This window comes from Parasteatoda tepidariorum, chromosome 4 (genome assembly GCF_982258835.1).
Source record: "Parasteatoda tepidariorum strain Cologne lab strain chromosome 4, Ptep-v5.0, whole genome shotgun sequence".
In the NCBI taxonomy this organism is placed as follows: domain Eukaryota; kingdom Metazoa; phylum Arthropoda; class Arachnida; order Araneae; family Theridiidae; genus Parasteatoda; species Parasteatoda tepidariorum.
Window position 1 is genome coordinate 66,547,958 of NC_141758.1, and position 23,364 is coordinate 66,571,321.

Below are 23,364 nucleotides of genomic sequence, written 5' to 3' on the forward strand. Positions count from 1 at the left end.
TTAATTCTATGCCTTGCCAAAAAATAAAATATTTGAAATATTATTAAATAAATAAATATTGGAAATATTACTTTAATATATTGGGGAATTATTATTAGAAATATTATTTCCTTTTATTTGATATTATTTTCTTTATAAGTAAAAACGGATAATTTTTCCGGAAATTTTTCTCTGCCTAAATTAATTTGAGTTTTCTTCCATATTTAGTAAAATAAAAAAATAAATAAAACTCATCTTAGTAGCGCTGTGCAAGCGAGAATTTCCAATTTTCGGTGCTGCGTTTTGTTTCGTGTTCACTAAGCTGCGCACCTGAAATTTGAACAGAGTGTAAATGCTCTCTAACCAGTTGTCTGCAAACTCTTTTAATTCTACTCTCTTTTGCTCTTGGAATGTATCTGCAATAAATAGGGAGATGTGTGGGAATAGGGAACATTACGTTGATTTTTTTTCGAATTGGCCGAAATAGTCGCTGGCCCCCACTTCCAAAAAGAATTTCTCAAGATAAAATATTATGTATTCAAGGAGTTCAATTTAAAGTCGAAGATTATTTTATTACTGCAATTTACTTATGTTAATTGGAGTTTTATTAACAGATTTATCATGTAAATTACATTCAGTCCTACTTATTTAGCTACAAACGCAAATAAAGAACTCTCAAATTTCTATCAAAAAAACATAAAATGAAAATAAATTTTTTTTTCAAATTCAGTTCAAGTTTAATCATAAGACTTATTAAAACTTAACCACAAAATAAATATTTTTTATACACTCGGACTGGGCACAATTCATACTCAGGGACTTTTACCGGCTGTGATTATTAGACGTAAAATAGAAAGAAAAAAAATCCAAGAATTCTATGATCCACAAAAAAAAGAAGATATTTCCATAAAATTACACAGGTATTATTTTTAATGCATTACTTTCTTTGTATCTACATTTACGAAAAACAGATAGTAAATTAATTTTAATGCTTAAAAATGTTATTTGAAATTTTATGTAAGTAATTAAAATTACTATTACCAATACTAATTAGAATAAATAGACCATAATTCACCAAGAGTTCTTTATTTAATGTAAAACTGGCATTGCTTTAAAATCTTTTATAATCAATAACAATTATACAATGTTTTTCACGATTCATTTGGAAAATTCTGATTCATTTGATTCACCAATTCAATCATTTCACCAGTTTATTTGAAAAATTCTGCGTCGTTGCTGGACGTTGCTCTACATTTCTTTCGAGTCATGCCCTAGAAAGTAATAAAGAATGTAATTTAAATGGACATCTCTAAACAAATGAAATAAATACATTTTATTCCAATACTAAAATAAATAAAGAAAATAAATAAATAGATAAATAAATAACATTTAAAGATAACAGTTTACAAAACATAAATCAAATTTCTACCAATTAAGGGACACTTGATTCCAATAAAAATGATTCCGAAATTTGTGTTGCCGTCAATTTATAATTTGGTATTACTTGAGAAATTTATACGCTTAAAATAGAATGTGTGTGTTCAAATACGAAATTTTCAACTGACTCACAACAATTTATTGTACATATTTGTACATTGAATTTATTGTACAATTGAATTTATTGTAATTGAATTTATTGTACAATTTATTGTACTTATTGTACATATTTATTGTGCATACAACAGAAAATATATCACCCAATCATTAACTCCCCACTCTATGTACATTTTCTTGCACATCTTTGTAATTTCAAGTTTTTAAGTCTTAAAAATGAGCAGAAGAACGAAATGTAACTTCAAAAAAAAAGTTTGAAAATATGCAAAAAAGGAAACTTAAGATTTCAATAACTTTTGTGCAAATTAGAATTAATATCCTAACTTCATGAATAAGTGCAGTTCTTTGAGGATGTCAAATTTTAAACTCTGTAGTTGAAATTCTGCGGACTGTCGAAGTGTTTCAGGTATTTTTTCTTACAAGTTTAACAGTTAATAATTCTCAAACAAATTACTGAATGCTACATTTTTTATTTTGTTCTTGTTGAAGAACTTTCGGTAAACCTTTGTAATTTCAAATTGTAAAATTGTCTGTAAACCTTAATAATTTCAAATCGTGTTAATATCTCATTACTTACCATTTCTCAAAAGGAGCAGCCCTTTTACTGCCTCCATTCTGCGGTAATCCTCATCCTTCGACATGGCAGCATTTTTTTCATCTTCTTGTCCAGGATCAACTACAGGCTCTTGACTTGCAGAAGGCTTGAAGGCCACTTTATTTGTATCGATTTTATCTGGCTCCTTATTCTCGTCGATATCAATGGGCTCTTTATTTGTATCCACACTACCCTCCCTTACCGTTTTGAGCTTATGGATGTTGCAGACGCGGTCCGAGTCGCCATCTAAAAGAGAAAGTCATAAAACATTTATTTAAAAAATACACTATTAACACCATTAATACTATAACCACAATTTTGTAAGAAATTTTTTAAAAAATCGTGTACTCAGTGGTAGTTTAAATTGTGTTAATATCCCATTACTTACCATTGCTCATGCGGAACGGCTCTTCTACTGCCATCATGCTGTCATCCTCATCCTTCTGCCTGGCACCATATTTTTCATCTTCTTCTCCATCGTCATTATTTGTATCCATCTTATCCATTATTACCATTTTGAGCTCATGGGTGTTGGAGATACAGTCCGAATGCTTAAACCACTGCTCGTCTGCTAAAAGAGAAAGTCATAAAACATTTATTCGAAAAATACACTATTGCCATCAGTGGTAGTTTAAATTGTGTTAATATCTCATTACTTACCATCGCTCATGCGGAGCGGTTCTTCTACTGCCATCATGCCGTCATCCTCATTCTTCTGCTTGGCAGCATTTTCTTCAGCTTCTTGTCCGGAATCAACTACAGGTTCTTGAGTTGTAAAAGGCTTGGTAAGCACTTTATTTACATCTATCTTACCGGGCTCTTTATTCTCATCGTTGATAATGCCCATTTTCTTTGTATTCGTTGTATCCACCTTTACCGCTTTGAGCTTATGAATGCTGCAAATACGGTTCGAATGCCTGAACCGCTGGTCGCAAACTAAAAGAGATAATTATTAATAATAATAATTATTATTAATAATAATAATAAGAGATAATTTTGTGTTTGTGAGTGTCTCTAAGTTTAGAATCATTCGTGCTAGGGTTTTGATACTTGGAAACAGTGCATGAGGGGGGAGGGGCAATTTTAGTCTCTAATCTTAAAAGTGTTTAAAATATTTTAATTAAATTTACTATTTCTTTTCTAGCCACTGATTCTATTGGGAATGGTGAGTAAAAACTTTTTTTTCCTCACATGTTTCGCATTAAATCTGATCGCCCATTGGCAAAATGTGCCTCGTTATGGGTTTGATGGCGTACTTTTCAACTGTGTTCAAGAGTAATAGTAAACAGTGCGCACGCGTCGTCATTGCATGTGTTGCTATGGCGACAGCTGCTGTTTGATAGTTTTTTTAGAATTCTTTTTTTCACTTTTAATTTCGTTATGCATTAAGTTGGTGAGTTTATTTTTGAGATATGGGACCAGAGAGATCCCATAAATACCTCTTGAGCTGTGAATAAAAAAGAATTTTATCATTTGAAAGCTATTTTTGTTTTTATTGTCTTAATTAAGAATCAGAAATTCTAACCTACAGTTCAAACTGGATCGTTTTCAATACTAATTTTAGTGAATATCACAAATAAAGAGGGTCTCAAACTGACTGACCCGGTTCCAAAGATTAAAGTTGAAGTGTGTAATTGTGATCACCGGAAGGCGATCACAATTCTTTTTTCTCCATTTTATTGAAAATTAAACTCTTTTCTTTTTACAGCTCAATTTAATCAAAAACGAGTTTCACTGGAAGCGTATTGTCAGTTAATACAGGGTATTGTCAGGAATAATTAAAACTATCGAGGTAGGTGTTTCGGAATGTCGCTAATAAACTAATATTTTAAAATCAGTTTAAAACCGAAGGTTTATTTCGTTTATAGTTATGCTTTTAAAACGTGCTTTTATGAACTTAAATAATGTCAACTTTATATTCGTGCTGACCACGATTAATAGCACTTCCGATGTTGAATATATTAATCGAGTTGATGCTTTAGGTAAGCTATTACGTTTAAAATAAGTTAAAGTTTAATTAAAGTATTTTGTTATTAAATATTTAGTCAAATATTTTAGTTAATAGTTCAATAGTTAGTTAAATATTTTTTAAATATTTAGTTAGTTAGTATAGTTATTTCGTTAAGTTAAAATTAAGTTAAAGCTTAAAATAATGAGCAGTTTATTTTTATTTTGATGATTTGATTTTTTGAAAGTGTGTTTTGCTTAATCTAATAATGAAGTCACCCTAAAGGCAACAAATAATGAAAGGAAAGCGACATTATTTGAAAAATTAATTGCGTCAGTTTTTCCGGCAGGAAAAACAACAGATGAAAGTATATTATCAGGTTTCGCTGGCGTGCAGTCGATTAAACATTGAAAAAAAGAAATAATGCTTGTTCCGAGAAAAATACTGAAGTCTCAATGCTGTTTTTTTCTAGACCTAAGGTATTTTATAGTTTTTGATTAATTAAACATTACAGCCTGATTTAAGGGAAATTTTTTTATTCAATGGGCCATTATCCTTTTTTTTTAAAAAATAATTCGATATGTAACGAAACATTTATAAATAATACAGAAGCTGTTCGAAAGCTGTACAGAAGCTGTTAAGTAAATGGGATATAAAATGAAAGAGTTTCATCAAATATGCCAAGTCATAAACTAAAAGAGGATTATTTAGTTTCACGCAATTAATTTTAAGAAGTATTTTAAATCTAGTTCATAACACGCAAAAATAAATGCACATATTTTTTTTTTTGTTCTATGATTTTAAATTAACCATTATTTATTCGTATTGAATCTCAGTTCAATAAATTTATTAAAAATAAGTCCTCTTTGACTGCTAATGATTTTAAATTTTTATTAAAAGATAGTAATATCGATGAGAAATCCTTAAAAAACTAAAAGGAATAAAAAAAAATTACTTGCCTATAAGTGAATTCAGAAATATTTAATGATTGTCCCAATGAGGATCATGCGGAAAAATACCTCTTGCGAACTGAAAAAACGTATATTTTCAGTTAAGAGAAGAAAAAAAAACGCAAATGCTGACATTTTGGTTAGATTTGATTCAGTTATTGTAATTAAAAGTGATTAGTTTTGTCACACTTTTTTTAGCTAAAATTATTTTTATGAAACTTTAGTCCCGGTACTGGTTGTGTGGAAAGCGTCCTAACAAGCACAGATATTGCCAATTCTGAAACGAATACTTACCAGGAATACTTAAGAGGATACTTAAAAGAATACTTACCAGGGCATTTGAACGGCTTCTTATTACTATGAATCAAAGAGTGAGTTCTCAACTGTCCACTCTGAGTAAAAGATTTCGTACATTCAGTACACTTGTAGGGTTTCTTTCCTGCAAATGGAACAAATGCGAATTGTAATTAAGCAAGGAAAAATTCAAGTTATTAGTAAAAAAAATTTTTGTAAAATTAATCTGAATTTAAACCGTTACAAGAACCTCATAGTTCATGTCTCCCTAATTGCATGACAATTTAAATTAATGCATATTTAAATAATGAATTCATTTTTAAAGTTAAGTTTTTATTTTCAGGAGTGTGTGTGAGAGAGTTCATCCCAAACAGTAATAGGCCTTATTTCAATTGAAAATGAAAGTTGCCAATTTCTGGCCTCTCTGAATAAGAATTTATTAAGTGGCAGATATATAAAACTTAAACTTGTAAAATTTTGGTCAAATTTGCCATAATTTAAAAAAGCTGCCCAACTCGATGCTCAAATGCTCGTAGCTGGAACGAATTGGTGTCATGTACTTAGTTTTTAATTATTTATAAGTAGTGGCTAGAAAATATTTTTAGAACATATGTACTAAACTAAATCTAAAACATAAATCTTGCTGCCACTAGAGAATCTCTATGAAGAATGTAGACCAAAATAGTACGTCTTTCTTTGGTCGTTATTTATGAAATTAAATGGAAAAAGGAAAGCAGATAGTTTATAACTGGAACCGCAACAAATCTTATAAATATCGGAAGCTTTTAAATTTAAAAAGCAGGTATGTAAAATAGTGCGACTTCTTTTGGTCGTATTAAAGAATTTGAAACTTTTCTAACAGTACTGACTCAACAAGAGTTTACAAATTGTCACTCTCAAGTAAATTTAAAAAAAAAAACTATTTTGAGCATTATGCTGGCAGAAAGAAAGTTGTTCATAGACTTGGATATTATAATGTTCAATTCTTAAGAAATACTAAATAAGGAAAAAATTATATTCAATATGGTTTTTTGACAACTTTGTAAAAAATGTCCTCCCTATAAGTAGAGCTACATCCGTTTGCTCCGCACTTTGATTCTTAAACAATTTTCATCACTATCTATTTATAGTTAAAAAATTAAAATTTGAATCCATTCAGTAAATGTATATAAAAAAACTTTATTTAGTTAATAATTTTTACCCAGATGGATAAAACTATTATCTGTTAAAGAATTATATTATCTGAATACTATACAGAATACTATTATCTGAAAGGACATGTATACACATAAGAAATTAATAGCGATTCTATCGAATAGGAGAAAAACGAACGCCTTCGGATCTTCCTTTTAATAATTTTATTTTGAATTTTCAAAGTACCTTTAAATTTAAAAAATTCATAAAATAGTTAAAATGCATCATAATTTTTTTAAACCCTATTATTTCCGTAAATAATTTTCTCTGATTCGCAACGATGCCTGATTTATGTCCTGATTATGTACGTTTTTTACCCTCTAGAGATTATGCATTGTGGGCAGGGCGAATAAGAGCACGCCGAAAATTATGCCGCCGGTAGCTTAGCCACTGGTACGGTTTCTCAAGAGGGACATCTGTTTTAGAGAGGAGGCGCCAGACAGGTCCTCCAAACAGACTGGTCCTCCAGATTGGTGGTTGGACTTGAACTAGCAACTTCCATGCCATAAAGAAAAGAAAGAAAGAAAAAAGACACTGTTATAAAACCTACAAATGAAGTTAAACGGACAGTCTCTGCTGCAAATTGGATTGGAATGGAAAAGATATTGAATACGGCAACATGGAATGTGAGAACTATAAAAAAATATGGAAAAGCGAGATAAATAGTGGATGAAATGTTAAATACATAGAAACTATGAATATCACATTGAAAAAATTTCCCTGCAAGATGTTTGATGGAATGCATTATGCCTGATAGGAAACCACATACAATTAGGAAAAGGAATTATGATATAGAAGAAGATAAAAAAAGAAGAGTTTATTCGAATATACAGCTACAGATGAATGAATATGCAAACTAAGATTAGAAGGGAGGTTTAGAAACGTTATTACTACATCTGGCACCAGCTGAAAACAAAGACGAAAATAAGATGGAAAAGTAGAAAATGCATTTATTGAAGCACCGAAATATGAATTTAAAATAATTATGGTTGACTTTAATGTAAAAATTACAAAAAGAAAATTATTTTAGAGAAACTGTTGGAACTTCTCCAATACATGAAAGAATATGCGAAAAATGACAGTTTGCTGATAGAAATAAAATACATATTAAAAGTATGTACAATGCTTCCACATAAAAATATGCCTTCGGGAACAAATGTAAAACAAATGTAAATTTCAGAAAAAAAGAACTGGTTGAACAAATAATACTGGGTTAAAAGAGCGAATTCTGGAAATTCATTCATTACAAATGAAACAAATCAAATTGGACATATTTTTACAATAATTAGATATTCTTCATTATTAATGTAAAAATTAGTTATTATCAAGCCAGGTGTGGGTCAAATGGTGACTCTTATCACTATTTGGTTAATGTTAAAATACGGGAACGGTTAGCTAATGCTATAAACGTGTTCACTAAACAAAAATAAATAAATAAATAAATAAATAAATAAAAAATTTTAAAAAATGTCAAATAAAAATAAAAATGGAGTACTGAGAAAAATTCGATTTCCAGGCAAAGAACTTTGTATTTCAGATTGAAATACAAAGAAAATTTGAACAAGGCAGTTTTGTAGAAGAACAAATGGAAATCAATGAATTGAAACACTCCTTATAGAAGCTGTTGAGAAGAAAGTAGATGAAAAAAAAAAAGATATAAATAATGGTTTGATGGAGAATGTAGGAATTTTATTAAAGTCCAAAATGAAGCTAGAAAAGTTATGATACAAAAGATAGACAAGGAATTTATAAGGACATGCGCTGAATTGCAAATAAAATTTTCAGAGAAAAAGGACTGGTTAAAAGAACAAATATTAGAAATTGGACAAATATTAGAGAAAATGAAGGAACAAATATTAGAACAAAAGAAAAAACAAATATTAGAAAAATATTACTAAGGCAAAATGTAAGGAGACAATACAAAGCTCTGAGTATCAAGACAGAACTTTTAAGCTGAAAACTAATGGATGTGAGAGTCAAGAGTTTAGATTAAATGGAGAAGAAAAATTGCCAATAGAAAGGTTGTCGGCATATTCTTAAAATAAAAAAATTGAAAATGAGAGTGGAGATTTAAATGTAGAGATAAATAATAAGAAAGAAACTGCCGAAGAACATTTTACACCAACGAGAGAAGAAATGGAGTTTTGTATGAAAAAAAATAACAATAAAGATAATATTACTGAATTAGTAAAATATGTACAGTATTCAGAATTTCAGGGAGAGGTAGTAATTACGAAACAGTTTTTTCCAAATAAATGAAAACCTATTTTATTTTTTAATTTGACTATCCATATTTAGTAAAAGTAAGTTAATACATTGTTAACAAATCAAAAAATTTGTACTTGCTAATAATTTCTTAGATGAAAAGAAAATTCTGGGTACAATAACTATATTCAATCAATCAAATTTTTAAAGTGAAATTAAACTTATTGGAACATATAGAAATGGTAAGGGATTAAATTCTACTGTTCTGTCGATGTTTTGTAGCCTGGTAGTTATATTTCATTCAACTAGTGCCATCTATAATGTTTTATTGGCACTTTTCTTAATAGTGACTGTAAATACACAAAAATGAGGAACACGAACAATGTGATGTGCAAAACAAAGTATACAAATTATTCTAAGAATATTGATTATAATTATTCAAATAAACAGTCATACTATATCAAAAAACTTTTATGAAGTTATCTCTGTAATACTTTCATAATATAGTCAACTGCTTATATTATTGCATTTTATTGAAAAATCGGGATAGTACTTGACATTTTACCTATATGTTTCTTTCTCTTTGTTCTGAAAATATAATTTAAACACAAAATATGTCTGCATATTCCTTGTGAGTATTTTAAACAAAACATACCTTTAAATAATAAAAATAAATATTTTAATGAGAAATATTGCCAAACGCAAAAGTTAACGAATTTATCCAATCATAAAATAACAATAAAAATAATGCACAATCAAGGTTAGCTAGCACTAAAAATTGCTATCAAAATCATATCTCATGCAACCATTTTTAAAGCAATACATTTTGTGATGCCGAAAATTTGAATCATTACTGTGTGACTTGCTGCAATAAAAAGACCACGGAAAGGTAACCCTTAAATATTTATACTAGTTTGAATTCTCAAACGTACGATTCCGAATACGTTGATAGTAACAATAGGGGAGAGTGGGGTCAATTGTAACAGGGTACAATTGTAACAGAGCAAAAATTTCGAGTGTCGGGTTCTAGATGTGGTTCCTAGGTGGCGCACAAGGTGTATTTAATAAATCTACATGGCAACCATTTTTATGTACTTTTGAAAGAGTTACATCACAAAAGATATTTTCATGCTACCTAAGTACTTCTTTTAGTATTAGAATATTATATTGTAACAAAGTAATTTTGTTTAAACAAATAAAAATTATTAACCGAATATGTAAGTGGACACCTTAATTAACATTTCAAAAAAAAAAGATTAGTTTTGTTAGTTAACTAGCATTGTTTTAAACAAATGAAGCTGAAATGGCGTCTTGGGGACGATTGTAACAATAAGTAAAGGGACGAATGTAACAGCTGAAAATAAATAATCTTATGTTTACAAACCATTACTTAACTCTTTAAGAACCCCCAATAGTTTTCTATATCATTTATATTATGTTGCATGTGCATTATTTTATTTGTCACCTTTCACAGCATAAATTAAAATTTTTAACCTCTTAAAGTTAAAAGGTCTCTGCTCATTATTATTTTTACTCCTAAAATATCACTACTATTTTGATAAATAAAAAATATATATCACAACTATGATAATATGTACAATTAACTATGTTTTAGTTGAATTTATGAACTGTTACAATTGACCCCGTAAGTGGGGACAATTGTAACAAGTGCACGACTGTCAAAAATTGTTAATAACTGATATAATAACATTTAAAATAAGGTATTTTTTTTTCTAGTAGAAGATAGTCTACTTTACTCGTCTGTCAATTAATACTAATAATATGTTGATATGATAATATGATGATTTTTTGTTAGTTAAAAATAGTTAAGTAAAAAATGTTACAATTGACCCCACTCTCCCCTATAGTATTTAAAATATCGAGATTTTAAAAACAATGCGCAAATTGGTGGGCCGAAGCCCAGAAGTAAGACAATTCACTGTAATGACTGCCGAGAGATCGTATAGAAAAGGAAGTGAAATATCGTCATATTAAAAAAAAATCAGAATTTAGACGACTATATATAACTGCCATATAAACAAAATATAGCTAAAATAACAGTCGAAGAAAAACGACCAGAAAACAACGGAATAGCTGTGAATCCTGCACATCAAAAAGTAATTGCTTGGCTGACATAATGTTATCGTATTAAAAATACTGAATTTTATTTTAATTTTATAACCGTCGTTGAACAGCAGACCCAATTCTATGGGTTTACGACTGCTAATGTTCAACTCCGTATCCTTGTAATTTTGAACCCAATCCAGAGGACAAGGGAACTCCTGGTTCGAGTATTGGGAGAAATTTGGCTTATTGGAGGACTTTTTGATGGAGCTAACCCACATTTGCGTTACATGGAGAGGAGGACCACGAAAACCTCCCACTGTTAGCCTGACGGCAAGGGGACTCTAACCAATGATCCGTCAACCACTGAGGATATTTCACGTCAGCACTGTGGTCGGTGCAAGCCAGATGCGGAATTCGTATCGACTGATTTTCGAACCCGGTACGCCACATTGGAAGGCGAACGCTCTATCCCCTTAACCATCACGGCTCCAAAATGCTGAATTTGAAAAATCCTATAGAGACCTCCGAAAAACAGATAAATAACTATCATTTTTTTTAACTAGAAATTTGCAAGTTGACGAAATCTCGCCCTGTGCATAGATGTATGCATACACACAAATGTTTTTAAAAACCCTTAAGTCTTCAAATAAAATTGACTCTCTAAGCTCTGTATGCTGTTTTGATTTCGAAAACCTATATACCTCCCTTTCAATTGATAAACTTCTTCATGACTTACTAAACTTCTCAATTTATATAAATTAATATTCATGATATAATTGATAAAAAAAACAGCTGAAAATTCCTTCTTTGTACATGCTAATCTAAACAACAATTATATTCTATTTAATGATTGTCTCTTTCAACAAATTGACGGTATCCTTATGGGCAATAATTTTCATGCTAATATTTGCAATATTTTTCCTTTTCTCCAAGAATAAATAGATTTGTTTCATAATTTGGTAGTCTTAATCTTCCCACAAATTCCTTCTTTTTCAGAGCAATTGATACCTTCTAGTTATTAATTTTGATGATTTTGAGATTACAACTAATTAAAGTGAATTAATTCTTAACAAAATAAAATTAATGAAAATAGACTAATTTCTTTAAATTTTTCAGCAAAAATGATTAGTACTTTCCACTTCTAATTTTTTATTAGTTCTTTCCACTAAAACAGATCTAATAAGTAATAATTTTCCTTAACTATAATTTTAATTTTATTTTAGAAAAATTACAAACACTAAAGTGTTCGTCCAATGACATTAATTTATTTTATTTCTGATCATAGTATTAGCTCTGATTTATCTTTTTAGTTAAAAACTAATTGTGACAAGCTATTCCTAATGCCATTGTTCGGAATGGTTTAGAAATACAACCTTTCATACTGAATAAATTAATTTAATAATTAAATTATTAATTTAATAATTAAATTATTAATTTAATAATTAAATTATTAATTTAATAATTAAATTATTAATTTAATAATTAAATTATTAATTTAATAATTAAATTATTAATTTAATAATTAAATTATTAATTTAATAATTAAATTAATAATTATTAAATTATTAATTTAATAATTAAATTAATAATTATTAAATTATTAATTTAATAATTAAATTATTAATTTAATAATTAAATTATTAATTTAATAATTAAATTATTAATTTAATAATTAAATTATTAATTTAATCATTAAATATATATAGAAAGGTTATAAAAGAATGCATAGACAGTTATAAAAGAATATATAGAAAGGAAAGTTAAGGCAAATAAGCGGCTTTCTGTCTCTATATGTACAGGCTCTGACAGGTAAAATATCACCTTATAAAAGAAGGAAAGCCAGTAAATTGATTTTTCCCTTGTATAATAATTCCCTTGTATAATTTTTCTTGTAAAGTACGCCAAAGTGATGGACAATCCAGAATAACTTTTAATCTAATAATTGGATCTTTACGTTCTAGAAGTCAAACTTAATGGTTCATGGGGATTACCTCAAATATGCTAATTTACTACTGCAGACTATATTTTAAGTTACGAAGTCAGACACAGAAATTTTTCTTTTTCTGAATAAACATACATTTTCCCCCAACAGATTCGGATTTCGAACACTCAAAATATAGAGAATAGCAGAAAGATGGGAAATATGATACTCATAGTTTGGTTCACTAGAACGATCCAAAGTTTGGCCCCCTTAATAATAATTTTACCTTTTTCGTCTTTCGCCATATTTCGAGAACTTTTTAGGCGAATTGTAAACTTTTTGCGCAACAATTAAAAAATTCATTTGATCAACAAAAAATATTTAGTAAATATATACATTTTTTAATAATTGAATCAATAATAGTTGAAAATTTTTTAAATGTAAGATATAATTCCCCCCCCTTCATTTTAAAGTATCTAATTTCGCTTAGAAAGATACTAAATTTGAGCGAAATCGGACGAATAGTTCCTGAAAAATTGAAGTTTTAAAAAGTCGTATAGTTCAAATTTGATTTCTCGGAAACTATTCGATCGATTTCGCTGAAATTTTGTAGTTTGACTTTTGAAGTTAGACTGAAGCACTTTAAACTGAGGTAGAGAAAAAAATAAACTATACTTTTCAATTACGCAATTTTTCAACTGTCATTAAATAAAATGATAAAAAAAACATTTACTAAATATTTTTTGTTGAAATAAATTGTCTTTAAGCAATGGAATTTTTTAATTTTGTGCAAACATTTTTCAATTTAATCAAAAAAAAAAATTTTTTTTTGTACGGAATTAGCTTCGGACAAATTAATTTTTTAATTGTTGTGTAAAAATTTTACAATTCGCCTAAAAAGTATATGTAAAATTACATATTTTAAATTGATGTAAAAAAAATTATACCTTACAATTTAAAACTTTTTTTTAACAAATATTAAATAAAATAATTAAATAATATATATTTGCGAAAGTTCATTTTTTGTTTGGAATTATCTTTGAACAAATGAATTTTTTAATTGTTGTACCAAAATTTTACAATTCGCCTAAAAAGTTCTCGAGATATGGTGAAAAACGCAAAAAGTAAACTTATTATTATGAGGGTTAAACCTTGGATCGCTCTCGTGACCAAACTATGAGTATTATATCTCCCATATTGCTGCTATTCTCTATATTTTGGATGTCCGAAATTCGAATCAGTGAGGAAAAAATGTATGTCTATAATGCGAGTTCGAGTTTTAAAAAGTCGTATAGTTAAAATTCGATTTCTCAGAAACTATTTAATCGATTTCGTATCTTACCATGCGAAATTGGATACTTTAAAATGAAGTAAAAAAAGTTGCAACTTACAATTAAAAATTGTTTCAACTATTATTAAATAAAATAATAATAAAAAAAATATGTACTAAATATTTTTTGTTGAAATGAATTATCTTTGGACAGTGGAATTTTTTGAAAGAAATTTGCAATTTGATATGTAAAATTACATATTTTAAATTGATGTAAAAAAAATTATACCTTACAATTTAAAACTTTTTTTTAACAAATATTAAATAAAATAATTAAATAATATATATTTGCGAAAGTTCATTTTTTGTTTGGAATTATCTTTGAACAAATGAATTTTTTAATTGTTGTACCAAAATTTTACAATTCGCCTAAAAAGTTCTCGAGATATGGTGAAAAACGCAAAAAGTAAAATTATTATTATGAGGGTTAAACCTTGGATCGCTCTCGTGACCAAACTATGAGTATTATATCTCCCATATTGCTGCTATTCTCTATATTTTGGATGTCCGAAATTCGAATCAGTGAGGAAAAAATGTATGTCTATAATGCGAGTTCGAGTTTTAAAAAGTCGTATAGTTAAAATTCGATTTCTCAGAAACTATTTAATCGATTTCGTATCTTACCATGCGAAATTGGATACTTTAAAATGAAGTAAAAAAAGTTGCAACTTACAATTAAAAATTGTTTCAACTATTATTAAATAAAATAATAATAAAAAAAATATGTACTAAATATTTTTTGTTGAAAGGAATTATCTTTGGACAGTGGAATTTTTTGAAAGAAATTTGCAACTTGATATGTAAAATTACATATTTTAAATTGATGTAAAAAAAATTATACCTTACAATTTAAAACTTTTTTTTAACAAATATTAAATAAAATAATTAAATAATATATATTTGCGAAAGTTCATTTTTTGTTTGGAATTATCTTTGAACAAATGAATTTTTTAATTGTTGTACCAAAATTTTACAATTCGCCTAAAAAGTTCTCGAGATATGGTGAAAAACGCAAAAAGTAAACTTATTATTATGAGGGTTAAACCTTGGATCGCTCTCGTGACCAAACTATGAGTATTATATCTCCCATATTGCTGCTATTCTCTATATTTTGGATGTCCGAAATTCGAATCAGTGAGGAAAAAATGTATGTCTATAATGCGAGTTCGAGTTTTAAAAAGTCGTATAGTTAAAATTCGATTTCTCAGAAACTATTCAATCGATTTCGTATCTTACCATGCGAAATTGGATACTTTAAAATGAAGTAAAAAAAGTTGCAACTTACAATTAAAAATTGTTTCAACTATTATTAAATAAAATAATAATAAAAAAAATATGTACTAAATATTTTTTGTTGAAAGGAATTATCTTTGGACAGTGGAATTTTTTGAAAGAAATTTGCAACTTGATATGTAAAATTACATATTTTAAATTGATGTAAAAAAAATTATACCTTACAATTTAAAACTTTTTTTTAACAAATATTAAATAAAATAATTAAATAATATATATTTCCGAAAGTTCATTTTTTGTTTGGAATTATCTATGAACAAATGAATTTTTTAATTGTTGTACCAAAATTTTACAATTCGCCTAAAAAGTTCTCGAGATATGGTGAAAAACGCAAAAAGTAAACTTATTATTATGAGGGTTAAACCTTGGATCGCTCTCGTGACCAAACTATGAGTATTATATCTCCCATATTGCTGCTATTCTCTATATTTTGGATGTCCGAAATTCGAATCAGTGAGGAAAAAATGTATGTCTATAATGCGAGTTCGAGTTTTAAAAAGTCGTATAGTTAAAATTCGATTTCTCAGAAACTATTTAATCGATTTCGTATCTTACCATGCGAAATTGGATACTTTAAAATGAAGTAAAAAAAGTTGCAACTTACAATTAAAAATTGTTTCAACTATTATTAAATAAAATAATAATAAAAAAAATATGTACTAAATATTTTTTGTTGAAATGAATTATCTTTGGACAGTGGAATTTTTTGAAAGAAATTTGCAATTTGATATGTAAAATTACATATTTTAAATTGATGTAAAAAAAATTATACCTTACAATTTAAAACTTTTTTTTAACAAATATTAAATAAAATAATTAAATAATATATATTTCCGAAAGTTCATTTTTTGTTTGGAATTATCTTTGAACAAATGAATTTTTTAATTGTTGTACCAAAATTTTACAATTCGCCTAAAAAGTTCTCGAGATATGGTGAAAAACGCAAAAAGTAAAATTATTATTATGAGGGTTAAACCTTGGATCGCTCTCGTGACCAAACTATGAGTATTATATCTCCCATATTGCTGCTATTCTCTATATTTTGGATGTCCGAAATTCGAATCAGTGAGGAAAAAATGTATGTCTATAATGCGAGTTCGAGTTTTAAAAAGTCGTATAGTTAAAATTCGATTTCTCAGAAACTATTTAATCGATTTCGTATCTTACCATGCGAAATTGGATACTTTAAAATGAAGTAAAAAAAGTTGCAAACCATTTTACTTGCTCCTTCATGGGGTGCCTTTTTATAAGTCAGAAGGAGTATTTTAAATTGTTTAAGCAAATCAAAACATTAAATTTTATTTAATTGTTCGAAAAAATTATTAATTTTCATTTGAAACTACTCTTCACTTACACTGCACAAACTTAAAATGCAGTTTTTAAATTTTTTTAAATAAAATCAACTAAAAATTTTGTTCTTCAAACTTCAAAACATTTGTTTAATTCCATTTGATATTTATGAAGTTACAGAAGAAAAATGTAAGGTGAAAAAATTAATTTTTAATAAAAATGTCTAAATTTCCATAAATATTTCCTCTAGGTTTAAGAAAATTTATGCAGTCATTAAAAATTACACCTTAAAAATTGGTACAAGTTATAAGCTTATTGCTTTATTTTTTGTCATAATGTGTTCAAAAATACTCAGTTTTTTTTTTTGTAATTTATTGTTGGTCTCTCAAATGTCTGAAATCTCTAAATCTTATTGCTAACATTTTTTTTTAATCTCTCAAGAAATACTTAGAGGATTATTTTGGAACTTTAAAGGCATCATGCAATTCATGCAATTTTCATACTTAGAACAGAATTTTTATTTAAATGTCCAGTCATCGCTTAAAATTTTGATCCTTCAGAATCCCTCAATTTGTGGCAGACAGATTCATGTGGAAATGATTTACACACTTAAAAGTTGCAATGTATACTTCAAATGTATATTGCCTTCCCACATATTTTTAGAAAAAGTTTTTTAAACTCAGTATCTTTAACTAAATTTAGTCACAAATTTATAATGTTATTAAATTAACTTTTCATCGCTGCAAATTATCTCTAATATTATCTTTTTTAATAAAATGAAATCTAATCCAAACTTTAAAAAAATCTACAAAATGCGGCTATTAAATGAAAAGTACTAGTCGATATTGACTCGAGAAAAATTAACTACCAAGCAGTCAACACATCCTACCGGTCAGTGGAGAAAATTTTAGTTTTCAAGTTTATACGAAAGCACCTAAAGAGGGACAAATTCATCCGATTCTTTCTCTCTCTTTTTTTTTAAATTTCTAAAAAAATAATAAAGATAAATAATAAAATGAATAAAGATAGATAAATATCTTTATAAATAAAGACAAATATCTTTATAAATAAAGACAAATATCTTTATAAATAGGGATAAATATCTTTATAAATAAAGATAAATATCCTTATAAAGATAAATGTCTTTATAAGTAAAGGTAAATATCTTTATTTATATTTCTTATGTGTAGACGGGTCCTTATTAATATTTTTTCAGGGTACTTTTGACTTGTGTTTTTTTTTCTGTATCATTGAATTTTTTATTGCATTTTCTTATTTAGTATTTCCATTATGGGTTTCGGTCAAAGTCAGCTTCTGGTTTAACCACTGACTTAAGAACTGTTCCAGTGTGTTAACAGACATTGTGTTCCCTGATGAAGTGCTGTTTTTGCTAACATACATATCTTTAGAATTTCGTCTTTGCTTGTTTTTGGTTTCTAACTTTTTATTTAAATTGTAAATATGATTTTACGTAAGACAAATTTGATTTTAGCTGCTTTTAGAGCTCTTCCATTTTGACTTATAATTTTATTATTTTTTTTTCTCTTAATATTCGCTTAAATCAATTTCATACTTTGATAGGATTTCATATTTGGATTAGTTGCAATGCACATTTTAATGAAGTTTCTGGTCCTGTTCCCGTAATGTTTAGTTTTTTTAATATTTTTGTATTCCGGTATGTATTAATTAATTTCTTATTTTTAGGTTTAATTTATATTAATATAAATAGTAAGATTACGGATTTTCTCATACTTTATGACCCATCTCGTAGATTAACAGGGGATAATGCAGTTAGACTTGATCTAGGATCTACTGTGGTTAATAAGCTACCTGATCAATTGTTTTGATATAATAAACACTTAGAAAAATTAAAAAAATAGTAATACACAAAATGTAATAACAAAAATTGCCACCCATTCTAATTAAATTTCAAATTTTAGAAAATTTATTTTTTTGCGAACAGAAAATATCATTAGTCTTATAGAATGTAATGCGTGTTCACTTAAATATATTGGGGAAACAGGTACTGAGTTGAATAAACGAATTAATAGTCATAAAAAACTTTCATAAACACAATAACTCGGATATCGAAATTGTACATTTTCAAAAACATTCTTTTAAATAGATTAATACTCTTATTCTTAAAAATATTAAAGATTTAAATTTATGATTAGATTATGAAAATATTTTTATTTTTAAAATAAAAACTTGAAACACCTATGGATAAATTAAATGGAGAAGGTAACACAGATTTAAATAATGCTCGTATTTACAATAGACTGAACACTCTTTAATAATTATCTTGTTAATAATCTTGTAAATTGAGAGGATGCAGAGGAAAAGGAAAAAATAAATTTAATTTTGTTCTTTTCATAACTTTTTACTTATTTGATGTTAATGAAAATAACAATAAAAAGATTAGGAGTTTCATTTTTAGTAATAAAAATTCATGTTGAAATAGATGGATTAAAGAACATTTAAGAATTATAAAATTTTCCTCACCTTGGATTAAATATATCGAATCAGATTTTATTAAATTTAAACTTGCAATCAATAATTTCGATTTTTTAAATGTTATGAAAATTAAAAAAGAAATTTTGTGTTATAAATTTTCTTCATAAAGATTTCGAAAGAGGTTTACTTTCTATGACTATTAATAAACTTATTGATTGTCTCCCAATTAAAGAAAAAATAGGGGTCATTTGTTTTAAATTTTGTAGAACTTCAAAGATAAGAATATGCAATTATAATTACTATAGTGAAAATTTAATCAATTTAGAAAATATCTGATCATGTGAATTAAAACATTATGAGGATTTTGCATTCTGAACACATTGTAACAAGTGACTTTAACTTAATTAGAAATGAAGATCTAAAATTTATTATGGGATATGAGACTAAGTTCAGACCAAGAGAAAAAATATGATTTAAATTTTATTTCTATTTTTATTAATGAAGATTTAGATTGTTTTAATGAAAATGCTCTAGAAAATTTAATTGACTTCTACAGGGACTTAGTTAATGGAAATTTTTTGCATTATATAATTTTTAAATTAAATTTTTTTAACAGTAATAAAATATACAAGTGTTTTATTTGAATTATATTATTATTAAAGCTACTAAGGAATTGAAATATAATTTTACTATCTGTGCTGCTGACAAAGCATCTAATTATTTTCGATTTATTTGCATACACTTTTTTAAACACTTAATTAGCAAGGAATATGTCAACAATAATACTTTTGTCAAAATTATAAAAGAATAATTCTAAAAAAAATTGACTAAGGAAATGTGGCTTTTTAAAAATACCAGTTTAAAATTCTATCACATTACTTATCCTTATTTATTCCCAACATTTGAATTTCACAAAAAAAAAAAATTAGATTTGTAACTTGCAGTACTGTATGTTATAATTCTATTTTTTGGAAATTTCTTCCTAAAGATTCAAACATCATTTTAAATAAAATTATTTCTATTGATAAACATTTTATTATAAATAACAACTGAGACGTTATTAAATATTAAAATTAGAATAAAATCAATAGTATTCTTACATTTGATTTTGAAAATTTATTTACGAGTACACCACACGATAATTTAAAGAATATTTGCTTAGAAATTTTTAGATAAATATATTGGATTAAGGAAGATATTATTAGGAAAGATTGCATTAATTTATGTAATGTAAACATTTTTGAAAATTACCTACTTAATGGCAGTCAACCGCGTTTAAAGAAATATTGTCGATTCCAGCCAAATCTATGCAATTAAGAGGATTATTCGACTAAAAGGGGAGTACACTGTTCAATCTTAAATGTTTGCGAAATTTTACTTTTAATGGAATTTAATGCATAGTATGGCATTTTGATTAAATGATCTCAGTTTCATGATAAAAAAATATTTATATTTAAAACTGTCTGTGTTAATATAATAAAATAATTATGTCAGTTAAAGTTACATAAAAATAAATCTCTGTTAGTGAAAAGCATAATATAGGTACTAAAATATTATTTGATACCTTTCGAAAAAATCTATAATTGAAGATTATTTTTATACCCTTCAATTTATCAAAATTGGATTAATCTTTTCAGTTTCTACTAAAACTTTCATTATAGGCGCATTCCTTTAAAGTACATTCAGAATTTTTTAAATTTTTTATACTATTAAATGGGGACCTCTGTATATGTTTTTACAAACAAATTCCACAATGGGAAATTGTTATTCAAGTGCATTTGCTAATATTTTCGTACATTTTTATGAACATAAATTTTTACAACACTATTTATTAATTGCGATTAGATTTATTGATGATTTAACATTTTCGATTTAATTAGAGAAATTTATCCTAAAGAACTTAATTTGAAAAAGAATAATTATACAAAATACGTTGGATAATTATACAAAAAGAGCCACGTGTTACCTGTGAATATTTTATAAAGGGCACGTGAAAATCATTAATTTGATCATAACTTAAACGAATAACATTTTAAAATAACGCATCTATTTAAAATAAAACTCCTAATGCTACATCTCCATTCTCATAAATAACTGTTAAACTACAGGAAAGTATGCAAAAAACGCCACGTGTTATATCTGAAAAAAATTTCATAGCTATTCAGATCATAACTTAGAATTCAAATTATTATTAGATTGACATTTCAAAATAAAGTTAAAAAAAAAAACACATCTATAGAAATAAAACTCTTAATGCTACCTCTCTATAGCCATAAACACGTGCTAAACCTTAAATACATAAGAGATATTTTTAAAAATACTGCCACGTATTATTTACAAATTAAATGATATGTTAGGCAAGGCATGGGAGAATCACTATTGAGATAGTAGCATGTAATTCAAAAAATTCTTAACGTAGCAAACATAAAATAAGATACATATGAAATAAAACGCTTAATGTCCTATCCTATTGTCATAAAGAAATGCTGCACATTAAATCATTATACCAAAAGAGCCATGTGTTATTTGTGATTTTGATTACATGTTTTAAAGGAAACGTGAAAATTATTATTTTGATCATAACTTAAACAAATAATATTTAAAAAAAACTTATCTATCTAAAATAAAACTCCCAATGCTACATCTCCATTGTTATAAATAAATGTTAAATAACAGGAAAGTATGCAAAAAAGACCACGTGTTATGTATGAAAGAAATTGCATTGCTACTCAGATCATAACTTAGAATTCAAATTACTCTTAGATTAACATTTCAAGATAAAGTTGAAAAAACACATCGATGGAAATAAAACTCTTAATGCTATGCCTTTATAGTCACAAACAAGTGTTAAACCTTAAATACTTAAATGATATTCTTAAAAATACTGCCTCGTATTATTTAAAAATTAAATGTTATGTTTTGCAGGGCATGAGAAAATCACTAGTCTCATAAATAACTGTTAAACCAGGTAAGTATGCGAAAAAGATCACGTGTTATATATGAAAGAAATTACATGCCATGAAAGATACTGGAATATTGCTATTCATATCGTAACTTAGAATTCAAATCATTCTTAGAGTAAAATTTTAACATCGATTGTAATAAAACCCCTAATGTATGATCGCTATTAATCCTTATGTATAATTTGTATTTGTCCTTTGTATAATTTGCAAATTTTGTATTCTCTATTGCCATAAACGAATGTTAAACCTTAAATAACGCAACTTTTACGCAAAAGAGTGCCTTCTTTTTATAATTATTAAATATCATGCCTTAAACAATGAGAGCAATTCACAAAAAATATCCTATAAATAAATGAATAAAACTTACGGGAGTGGATCTTTTCGTGTACATCTACATATTTCTTCAAAGCAAATCCTCGATTGCAGGTTGAACATTTGTGGGGGAGTTCAGACCCAGAGCCAATTAACATCTGATATACTACAGTACGGTGATTCGGTCTTCCAGATCGACGATGGGCAGCATACGACATCGCTCCCACACTCTTTACTCTACTTCACACTCTTCGATAAAACTTTACTTCTTTTTAAACTTTAACGATAACTTCTTTTTAAACTTTAGCCAAATAGCTAGTGAATTTAAAACGACATTCTTCTTGGACCAAGATTTCCTGGAGTCCATAGGGGGCTAACCTTCTTCCTGATTGGATGACATAGATCCTTCCCTATTGGTCGCCTGTTTGGTGGAGGGTGGTCCAGTTGAATCGACCCAAGATTCCCCATTACCCCCCCCCCCCAAAACAAACAAAAGGCATTGTAAGGAGTGTTTCAAAGGAACACCTGCTACTAAGTGATGGTCAAGATGACCCACCTAACAAAGGTCAAAATTTCCCTCCCACAGAGTTACAGAGGCTAAAGGGTTACCTTTTTAAGGGTATGTTCTGGCGCGTTCGCTAATAAGCCATGTATATTTTAGCTTTCCTGTTAGAGCCATGAAAAGTGGTTAATATAATATTTTGGCATGCTTGCAAATAGTGGAATAGAATTAGCATCGTAATTTGGCGACTTAAGTTAAAATAGTACTTGGTAGAATAATCGTATATCATTTACAACAATGTTAGCAGCAAGTATAAATTTCTTTTTCCTAAGTTCCCAAAAAGGAGGTAGAATTCTAGTATGCAACGAATATACCTATAAACTTAAAAGATAATACAACGGAGTAGAATATTGGCGTTGCAGACACCTGCAGCCTCATTGCTCTGCACGCCTTCGAACCGAAATTAATGAAATAATTTCAGAAGGAGGGTCCCACAATCATGAAGATGATTCA

General features: G+C 27.5%; 1 protein-coding gene across 3 annotated transcripts; it reads right to left on the reverse strand.

Annotated features, from left to right (window-relative positions):
• Positions 1 to 1,049: 1,049 nt before the first annotated feature.
• LOC107436363 (uncharacterized) lies at positions 1,050 to 22,728 on the reverse strand. Of its 3 annotated transcripts, none has more exons than XM_071182397.1 (6): positions 22,405 to 22,728; positions 5,358 to 5,465; positions 2,789 to 3,064; positions 2,517 to 2,696; positions 2,111 to 2,374; positions 1,050 to 1,250 (listed from the first exon to the last, which is right to left on the reverse strand). In XM_071182397.1, the coding sequence occupies exons 1-6, from the start codon at positions 22,565 to 22,567 to the stop codon at positions 1,228 to 1,230; spliced, it is 1,014 nt and encodes a 337-aa protein (XP_071038498.1). In that variant the 5' UTR covers positions 22,568 to 22,728; the 3' UTR covers positions 1,050 to 1,227. The 3 variants fall into 3 exon arrangements, with proteins under 3 accessions (XP_071038498.1, XP_071038497.1, XP_071038499.1); XM_071182396.1 differs by having other exon boundaries at positions 2,517 to 2,699; positions 22,405 to 22,723; XM_071182398.1 differs by lacking the exon at positions 2,517 to 2,696 and having other exon boundaries at positions 22,405 to 22,727.
• Positions 22,729 to 23,364: the final 636 nt, after the last annotated feature.